Source organism: Triticum dicoccoides, chromosome 5B, assembly GCF_002162155.2.
Source record: "Triticum dicoccoides isolate Atlit2015 ecotype Zavitan chromosome 5B, WEW_v2.0, whole genome shotgun sequence".
Classification (NCBI taxonomy): domain Eukaryota; kingdom Viridiplantae; phylum Streptophyta; class Magnoliopsida; order Poales; family Poaceae; genus Triticum; species Triticum dicoccoides.
Window position 1 is genome coordinate 343,765,572 of NC_041389.1, and position 10,856 is coordinate 343,776,427.

Here is a 10,856-nt window from a genome sequence, read left to right on the forward strand (position 1 = left end):
GGCCCCGCCGGCCCCCCTCCTCCAGTTCGTCCCCGAGCAGCAGCAGTTCGTCCCCTCCTCCAGTTCGTCCCCGAGCAGCAGCAGTTCGTCCCCTCCTCCAGTTTTCCTCCAATTCCAATCAGTGGCTGATTCCAATGCCTCCAATTTCTGGATTTGTTTCTATAATGGACTAGATGCAAGTTTTAAATTTTTTGTTTCTTTGTTTTCTTATATTGTAGATGAAGAAAAATAAGATTGCTGGCAGTAGCATATTTGCAATGTGGGAAAAGGCTTCAAAGACAAAGAAAAGGGATGAATCATCCACACCAAATCAGACAGCAGCTGTCAATCATATCATCGTTTTATCAATCAAAAGGTACTTTTGTATCCATGTTTTTTTATAATTATTATGGTTTGACACATTCAAAAAATTCTATTGTCATTACGTCGTAATATTTTGTTCATATATTGCAATAGCCGCACTATTTGGTTTAGATATTGAAATTCCCGTACTATTTGGTTCATATATTGCATTTAGAGTAAAAAAAAATTGGGTGAATACCCAGCCAGCAATTCCTACGGAGAGGGGCACACGGAGCACCCTTTTAGCCGCTCACTAAAATACAACTGCATGCGCTCCGCAGCGGAGTTGAGGGATTCCAAACAACCTCTATATATGAAATGATTATGTAGCAACAGTTCAAATAATTAAGTCCGAATTGTCAACAACAACACATAGTTCCCCTCAGAAAAAAAGCTTCACCACCATACCTTCAGGCTTGGGACTTTCAGCAATGGTAGTACCCACTCTAGATAACTTCGATTTATTGCTGCCTTTCAGCAATGGTAGTACCCACTCTAGACGCATGCATAGATAGCCTCACTCTCCTTTTTCTCATACAGGCTCACGACGCATGCATACGTATTATCTGACGAAACTGAACAAAACAACACCTAGCTAACTGAAGATGTGCAGCAGGATTTCAGTCTGGCGTTTCAGTGCGCCATCCAAACAGCTGAATCGGCAGCCAGGCAATACAAAATCCAATTCGGATGCTCAATACAGACATTCAAACACAGCGTAAGAGCTTTACAGGCGTTTTACCAACATCCCCTTTTGTAAGTTCTAACAAACCTGTAAAAAATCCCTGGCCCCTATGTCAATCCTAAACATTCACGTTCGCTTAAACCTGTAAAAATATCCTGCATTGGTCCAGCATTACCCCTAATACCAGTAGGGTAATGATCAGAATGGAAGGGAGAAAGTTTATGTGCTGTATCTAGGAGTGCTAGCAAATACACTACAAAAGGCAGCATTATGTTGCTAGCGTCTGCGCCCATCTCTTAATAAATAGAGTATGTTGTGCACAAGTAATAATAATAAATGGAGCATGTAGTACTCTACTCCACAAGGTATAAGTAGAAGAGATAAGTGCCACCTTTCCTATTGTACACGATCACATGACCAACTTTACTTATTCATTCGTGTGGATCAAGTCACACAAAACCTGCTCTCATTTTGGTGGGTGGGAAAAAGAATCATCGGCACAACCATAATCACCTGGCCATCAACACAGTAATAATATACCCTGTACAACCCCGGTAACAATAATTCTTCTATCTAGGAGTATAATGTAAAGCAAGAAACAGCAGTGGAGCTCTCATCCAATATGCCTATTCAGAACAGACAACTGCCCGGAGTCTCCATTGAACAAGTAAACCTCCAGCGGCGTATACGACGAGAATGCCGATGACGAGAACCTCATCGACGGCTGCAAGATCCTGCTTCCCTTGGGACATGGGATGGTTAGGAGACGTGGCCCAGTCCGCATCTGCCAAACCTGATGACATACATGGAAGGACAGGATATCACACGAGTTGCGGGACGAATTCACACATTCTGTAACACACATGTCAATCTCCAGACTGTCTGCATCCTCTGGAATGTAAGATGATCAAGAAAAACCTGAACAAGTCATAGTGGGAGTAACATAGGTAGTAACAAAGATGCCACATAGGCAAAAATGGTGATGTGTCAAGCAATTAATGAGGAGAGAGGCAAATAGAGTAACATATGATGTTACCATCACATAGCGCTTCCCAATGCAAAATGAGTCTACGAAGTGATAAATGAAGATATATATGTTACTACACCTATGACAGCTCCCACTATGGAGGTGTTTGGTTCGACGTTTGGTAATGTAACCTGATAACAGCGGGAACTGAAAACGTTATTTTCTGTTTGGTTCGAGTTAAGCGTAATGAGGTCCCGTGTAATCAGATTACACTGTTGTTTAAATCTGATTCCGCCCACACCTCTCCGGTATCTGGTACCTCCCGATTTTGTAGCAGCAGTTATTCTCTCGGTCTAGAACAGAGGCAAAGACGCACATGCTCGGGGGCTTGCGAAACCGGCGATGGCCGGCGGCGCACGAGACCGGCGATGGCCGACGGCGCGCGAGAACGGTGCCGGCTGGCGGCGCTTGAGATCAGAGGACGGCGGCCGCGCGCATGATCCGAAGGGCTGAGCGACCGGCGGTGCTGATTTCGAGGATGGACGGCGCCGCTTGAGATCCTAGACGGCCGGGGCGAGCAGGTCGCTGATGGAGAGGATCATGGTCGGCAAGCGGGATCAATTCCTTTACGTGAGCGAACCAAACAAACTTGGAAAGAATTCATTACACCTCCTAAAACGCCGTGATCTGATTACGTTTACGTTACCATTTCTCTAGCCAAACACCTCCTATATGAATGTAGTAACATACACTAGTAACATATGTATGTTACTACTCTAAATTACTCCCCACAATGACTAGCCTTAAGCAACAAATTACCTCAATTATGCCTTTCCGTGGGGCATGGATTGCCAGGCACAAGCAATAGTCACTCTTTGTATAATCCAAGTGCATTGAGCTTGATGACACCTTGTCTTTGTTACGAAGCATCTCCACAAAAAGACAAGAAGCATCACGATAACCCTGAAAGGTTGACACATAACATGTCAATCTCGAGTAGCATGAAGGACACCCATACTGCACTACGAGGACACAAGGGACATGGGTTATTCCTTCGCAGTGCAATACAACAGATGTAGACATATGAATGATCAGATACCATACTCCTATTCCAGTCAGACATGAATTTTGTTTCTGCTTGCAAGCAATATGGATCTCCAAATTGAGCCAAATATGAACAAACACGTGTAGTTTATATAATTACTAAATTACACATATATATACATAGCACCATATGTCTATTCTCTGCCCAGAGGGATGTAACATATTAGAGTCTCAGATCAATACTTAACTTCGTAATTTTCCTTGTTTTGATTCACATATGCAGTTTGGCCATTGCAAGTTCAGGACCTTGAAGACATTTCTACATATCTTCTAATTAGCTGCAACATTTCTACATATCTGCTATATCATACTCCCTCTGTCCCATAATATAAGATGTTATTACATCCAATATGTGAGTTGTATTCCGGCAATGCGGTGCACTGACGTGGAATGCATGGGGGTTTAGGCTAACCCACAGTGTGCAGGAGCCATTCGCCTATCTATTGGCTACCTTGTTTTGCAAAATGACCACTGGGTCTTCTCAGCCATCATTCTTTGACCGGCACCGAGGTACATCAACTAGGCAGGTGAGCACAGATTAGTCTAACATCTCCCAAAATGTTCATTTGGAACCTTAACTTGGCAGGAAGGTGCACAGAGAATCCAAATACACCGCGTTACTATTCTGCCAACATGGCACGCTGACTGGGAATGAACGGGTGTTTAGCCATTCCTTCAGCTATTGGGCTGCAGTTTTATTAGCAAAATGCCCACTGAATCTTCTCAGATTTCATTCTCTGGCCCACTCTTCCTTTCTCATACACACAGAGGTGGTCGTTTGGTGGAAGTTGGGCCCAGCGGCTTAATGGGGGAGATGGTACTGCCGTACTGGGGTCAAGGTTTAGATGGGAGATCAAATACTGTGAGCTCAGGTGTATCCAGGGATTTGGAGAAGGGGGAAGATAATGGAGTCGATTTGGCTGGAACGTTGTGTGTGAGCCTGAAGTCATGCACACTCCACGACAGAGCGTCACGTTGGCAGAATATGGCAATGTGATGTAAATTGAACTAATTTCCACCCACCTGCCAAGTTGATGTACCGTGGGCGCCAATTTTTCTTTGTTCTATGTCTGCCATACCGTTGTGTGGCCAAGTGGGCAGTTAGTTAGTTCCAGCCCAGGCAGTGGTGGATTCCAGGTTCCACCATAGTGGAGTAAATAAGTTACAAGATATGTGTACCAAGCCTTGCAGGCGTAGGATCAGAGTATAACTGTCAACTCTAAAAGATAGGAACATTAAATGTTAGACTTAGGTCATGACAATGTTTTACCTGGTTCATTAGCTCACTTTTGGAAGGGAAATGGAAATGCCATGATTTATGGAGTTTGTTTATGCCTAAGTCTGATATAACGAATTATATCTAGAAGAGGGTAACAAGGTTTAGATGGAGACCAAACAATTTTTTGGAAGGTACCTTTTGTAGATTTTTATTTCATTTTCCCTTAAGAAAATTAAGTTATAACTCAAGGGTTTTACCTTCCATAACCGTACAGCCACAAGGGCACGAGTGTCCAGCAGTAGTATTCGTCCAAGAGAATCAGTTATTGCAGCCAATGTACCACTTGGGGAGAGTGTAAGTCGTTCTCCCTTCCTTGGTGAGTCTTTCAAGCATGTGAGAGGTGATGCTGCAGAATATGCAATTATGAGGGACACATACTCAATGATCTTGAAAGATAATTAAAACTTAACTATTTATTCCATTACTTTTTGCAAAGGCTTGAGGCTTTGGCCGTGACTTCTTAGTCGGTGATGGTTCACTCCGCCACAGAATTTTGGACAAAGATGATATTGTCGAAAATGTTGCAGCTACACCTCTTGACAAAATTGCTCCAACTAATGACCTGCTTCTGTCTTCAGATAACCTATAGAACCACCAGTTTGTTATGAAAGGCCGAAAAACAAGTAAAACATTCAATACTGTAGTATTTCTACTGTTAGCATCCAAAGCAGATGCACTATTATTTGAAGTTGTGTTGATTCAAATCTGGCTCTTTGAACAAAAACAGCATGCTAATTTCCCATCGTCATATGGTTCTAATTGCAAAATGCATAACAATTAACAACCGCTGAGTTTACCGGTCACTGGTCTGACCAAGGTTCAGAATTTGAACATTTAAATGGTTTGGAAGAAATTAGGTACATACATGTAGCAGGTTGCTACATAACGTAATGCCACTTTTCACAATGCTGATGCAAAATTAGCCCAGTTTGTGCAAGACCATGTGCCAGTCCCCAAGTTCCTTGTTGTCGAGGTGGTAATAAGTATATTGACAAGACGATGCTCGGTATGTGGAGTTACATATGCATTATGTTGCAATTCCTGTTTACATTCAGGCCCAATCGGCGTGTGTGTGTGTGTGTGTGTGTGTATGTGTGGTGGTGGGGGGCATGCCAAGCATTTATATGGGTCTTGGTTCAGCGTTGCAGCTTTTTTTTTAGGAGAAGTGCCACACTTATATTAATAATATCAGCAAATTACAACAAATGTAGCATCTCTCAGGAGAAATCCAAAGGGATAGCACACCAAGAGAAAGTACAGGAAACACTCCGAACAAAAGAAATTTGCAGAAATTTTCTTCTTCAATCCTGCAACCACCAACACATTGACCAAAAACTTCAACCATCGCCGTCGATGGAGAGGAGAAGAAACGGTCTCCACTAAGCCAAGATCCAAGAGAAAGCCATAGCAGCAAAGCTGCGTTGTGAGCCTCTGAACAGGCGCCACCGCGAACGGCGCCGTACTTGTCGCTGTGGGTTGTCGGCCAAAAACTTCAACCATCGCCGTCGATGGAGAGGAGAAGAAACGGTCTCCACTAAGCCAAGATCCAAGAGAAAGCCATAGCAGCAAAGCTGCGTTGTGAGCCTCTGAACAGGCGCCACCGCGAACGGCGCCGTACTTGTCGCTGTGGGTTGTCGGCCGGAACAAATCTCCACCCCTCTTGGATCGCGACCCTAAAGGTCTCGAACGACATTGCCGTCGAGAAACTCCAGAATCGTCAACCATTTTCTGCAGTCAAAGAAACTCCAGCGCCACAACACCAGCCACCTCCAACACAAACACTTTCGGCTCCGCGATGACAATGGAGGAACCGCCGACGCGACGTGGAGAGAGCCGAAGAAACAAGACCCCCGGCAAGACCTTCACCACCGTCTTGAAGGTCTCGTCTGGACACAAATCCGCGGCTCCTTGACACCGTCGTAGAACGCTGTCGAGGCGATGGCCCGGAAACTTTTATTCGCGATGACGACATTGGCACCGACCAAGCGCCGTCACCAGACAAACTAGTCCTATACCTAGACACTGGAGAGAAGAACCTGGGGCTCCCCCGCCCAGCCGCCGCCGCTGGAGCGACGGACGGAGGGAAGGGGAGCCAGCGGCTGCACCGGCGCAGGTACAGGAACCGCTCGCCTCGATCGCCTGGGAGAGATAGAGACGAAAGTGTTGCAGCTTTGTGACTGGGGTAAACTGCAACCATCACGGTACTTGCAGCTTAGGACCACTACAGGTGGAAGGTGTTTGGGCCTGCTCAATCCTTGAGTTGGTTTGGGCCCCTTGCATGCATGCAGGAAAGGATCCTTCAGTTGGTTCAGCAACCTTTTAAAATGCATTTCCACACAGGTTTCTCCGCATAGCAGCCTTTTCTGCAAACCACACTAGGCCAGGCCTAGGTCCCACTTCTCCATATTAAACCATTAGTTTGGCTGGTCCAGTTTTGCAAAATATGAATTTATGAAATGTATATCCACTAAATTTTAATTTTCATGCAAGAAAGACAGGCTCAATCATACCATGGCTAAAATAAAACTGTAAAGCTCAAGATGGAAGAACAGATACTGCATGCCTCTTTTTTTGCGGGAGCAGATACTACATGTCTGCAGGCTAAACCAACGCTAGTAGAATCATCAATCCGAATGAAAACTATCAAACCAATGGGTAGCGGAACTCACCGATATGCTGAAACAACAGCATCCTCTCCAACTGTAATGGCACAGTAGTGGCGCTGACTCGACTGCCCAGCAATATAAAAGCAGCTGAATTCAATACCATAGTAACTTCAGAATACCTCCATTAAAAGGTAAACTTTAGCATGAAACAACATAATAACAATAAAGCCAAACTGGGATTTATGTAACTGTTTATTTATGCCATGTAGCGGCACTATGTCAGTAAAACAAAGTTGAGAAGGCAAGTCACCTGAAGTTCTAACAGAGGAGGTGGCATTAGCCCAACAATTGCCGCATCAACACAAGAGCTGAACTTGCTTACGTTCCAAATCTGAAGAGGTATCTTTTCGAAAGAACTCGTGTCCTCATCATCTTCCTGTTCAAACTTATCTTTCCACATGCGCGATTTAACTTCTTGAAATGATTTTTGAAGCATGATCTGCAAGAAACAAATCACTGAACATAACAGAAATACCAATAGTTACAAAGCTAGCTTTTGAGAATTAAAATGTTGTGAGCACAAAGTGAACTATTGGACTATCAGGCACCTAGTATAATGTGTAATAGGTTCCCTCATAGAGGTATTCTGGAATTCCAGCAGAGCAAATCACCTCTGGAGGCTAGCAACTTTTAACAGATCAGTTCTTGCATGATATGTGGTTACATAAGAACTATATGTAGCTTTGAAGGGATGGTTGCAATCTACTTTCCAAATTCTGCTGCAGAGAATCGAATTTCCTTTGATCATTTAAGTTTTAATCAATTAATGTTGTGTTTTACCTAATATCAGCATGCAGGCAAAATGTTAGAATCGAGAAGCAAGGTTGAACATAGGGCTGATAGCTGAATATAACTCAATAGAATGAAGAACTTTGAATATCTATTTGGGAACACATGAAAGTTCAGGAGATAGTTAGAATTAATTTTTACAATACTCCCTACGTCCCAAAATAAGTGTCTCAACTTTAGTACTCCCTCCGTCCCAAAATTCTTGTCTTAGATTTGTCTAGATATGGATGTATCTATTCACGTTTTAGTGTTAGATACATCCGTATCTAGATAAATCTAAGACAAGAATTTTGGGACGGAGGGAGTACAACTTAGTACTAAGTTGTACTTCTTTGCAGTACACAAGGTTTCCCAAGATGGTGAGGAAGTTTTTTCTTCTACAAAATTGGTGATTACAGCTTCTGAATTAGCATTATCCATCACAATGCGACACCTTAAGTGTAATAGCAAAATAAAGCAAGATTTATAGAAACCTGAAGGTCAGCACCATCACAACGTGCAATAACACCGGGAAAAACCACGGAAAGCTCATCTGAACCTGAATCTTCCCAAGCATTTTCCTTTCTCTCACTGAAGTTAAGCTTCAGTATCTTCGCAGGATATATACTCTGAAATACACATATATAAGGATCACAGTATTAGCTAAGAGATGAGGGAAGACCAACAAATGGAGGCAGGACCATATTTTTATGAATGGTAACTTTGTTCACACCACATCCACATTGCTCCTAAGAGAACAAATTGTAACTAAAAAGACTGTTGCCACACAATTATGTTACCTGTTCTTGTAAAATATTATGAGAAAGAAGATATAGAGTGTTTGGATCATTAGCTCATCTCCCTATTCCCTACCCACACAAGGCTACTCACTCTGTTATTTGGTTAGCTAGCTAGTCTAACATGAGAATATTCAAGTGCCAATTTCTGCATCCACTAGCATTAAACTCTATTTTCCTCGTTCCTTGCCATCGGAGGAGAGCCAAGCCAAATTGGCTCTCCCTGGGGAGCAAGAATTTTCCAGCCCAGACAGGCTAGTTCTACAACAACAACAACAACAACAACAACAAAGCCTTTACTCCCAAACAAGTTGGGGTAGGCTAGAGGTGAAACCCATAAGATCTCGCAACCAACTCATGGCTCTGGCACATGGATAGCAAGCTTCCACGCACCCCTGTCCATAGCTAGCTCTTTGTCGATACTCCAATCCTTCAGGTCTCTCTTAACGGACTCCTCCCATGTCAAATTCGGTCGACCCCGCCCTCTCTTGACATTCTCCGCACGCTTTGTCAAGAGAGGGCTAGTTCTGCTTGGCTATATTTTATCTACGAAAGTACTCCCATAAACTAAAGTAGTGATCTAAACGCTCTTATATTTCTTTACAGAGGGAGTACCAAACAACTCCTTGCCTAGCTAGGCTATTACTAATCTTACTTACAACCAAACACACCTATAAACTGATCCTACCAACCACTTTATATTAGGATTGTAAAACTAACTAAGAATATGAAGATTACCAACAGAAATATTGTCTGCAGTCTTTTGGTTAGGATACTGTTTGTGTGTGTGTGTGTGTGTGTGTGTGTGTGTGTGTGTGTGTGTGTGTGTGTGTGTGCATATTATCAATTCAAGAATAGCAAAGGAATTGCTTCCGCTTACATTCTAACAATGTCCAAAAGTGTTGCCTGACACAGTGACACCCTGATGAAATAAATATACACAAAACTAGTAATTTCTAGCAAAAATCCCATCTTTGCGCCTTATACCACCTACCTAGCCATGATGGACCTGCTAAAAGCTCCCAAGGTTTCACCGAAATCTTGGCAATATGTCCTATGAGTAAGATTGCCGTTAGAGGAATGGCAAGGAAGCGCTAACAGCTACAAACGGACCTTATTCTAGCAAAATCTAGAAGCCCTAAAACAATATATACAAATTTCTCGGAAGAATAGTTACAAGTGCAGAAAGAGACGAGCTATATCCGCTACCTGCTTATGCAGGAGATCGCCGGCGAGCGAGTAGAAGAGGAGCCACCCGGCGTCGGTGCCCACCACGAGGGCCATTCCCTCCTCCCCTTGCGCTCCCTCCGCGTCGAGCGGGACCCACTCCACGGCGGAGATCCGGCCGTCGTCTGGCCCCAGCGCGGGCTTCACCGTGACCCCGCCGCCGCCCGCGACTGGGACGATCCCCAGCACGGACCTCGCGGCGCTGGCCACGGCGAGGTCGCGCGCGCGGGGCCCGAGCGAGAGGAGCACCGCGGGGTCGTCCAGCCACCCCTCCCGCTCGCCGGCCCCCGCGGCCGCGAGGCACCCCGAGGCGGACGCGAGGAGGGCTACCTCGGTCAGGTGGTGGCCCCGCCGCGCCATGGCGAGGCGCGAGGAGGTCGCTTCGGGCCTGTAGAAGCTTGGAGGCCGGACAAGAGATGTGCTGCAGCGGGCGGGTAGGAGAGACGTGCGCGTGAGATTTCGCGAGAGCGAAGGGAAGCAGTACTCAGATGTCAGATCAGATGCTCCGTTCTGTGAATAGTAATTTTTTTCAGGCAAGGGTACGATTTCGGAGAGGCGACTTGTAGCAGTGCGGGACACCCATCTCTGGTGCTTTTTCTTTGGACTTTCAAATTTTAATTTACTACTGTATTATATATTTTGAACCGACAATTCAATCTATGTTTAATTTGCGTATTCGGATTCCTTGTGACGAGAGATTTTGAAATAAAACCACTTTTGAATATGTTATAAATTTATAATACGTAATAAGTTTTTTTTTTAACTTCACTAAGTTTCACCTGCTAAAACTTGATAGGCATGAATGATAAAGTCACTAAATTTTAGAAACCAAAAACTTAGAACCATGCAAGGAATTGCGGGAATCAAACGAGTTAGCGGATCACGAGCGAACAATGCGGCCGGGCACAATCGAGTAGGTGCATGCCCCCGCACATATGTGCCTTTGCGATTTTTCGTGTGTTTTCGTTCTCTTTTATGTTTTTTGATTTTCAAAAACCAGAAGCATGATGCTCCTGCCTCC

The 10,856-nt window shown here is 44.3% G+C and overlaps 1 protein-coding gene across 1 annotated transcript; it reads right to left on the reverse strand.

Annotated features, from left to right (window-relative positions):
* Positions 1 to 1,298: 1,298 nt before the first annotated feature.
* Positions 1,299 to 10,295, reverse strand: LOC119308819 (rab3 GTPase-activating protein non-catalytic subunit-like). The gene is made up of 8 exons (XM_037584979.1): positions 9,818 to 10,295; positions 8,306 to 8,440; positions 7,294 to 7,482; positions 7,047 to 7,108; positions 4,803 to 4,960; positions 4,575 to 4,723; positions 2,814 to 2,957; positions 1,299 to 1,820 (listed from the first exon to the last, which is right to left on the reverse strand). The coding sequence occupies exons 1-8, from the start codon at positions 10,193 to 10,195 to the stop codon at positions 1,641 to 1,643; spliced, it is 1,395 nt and encodes a 464-aa protein (XP_037440876.1). The 5' UTR covers positions 10,196 to 10,295; the 3' UTR covers positions 1,299 to 1,640.
* Positions 10,296 to 10,856: the final 561 nt, after the last annotated feature.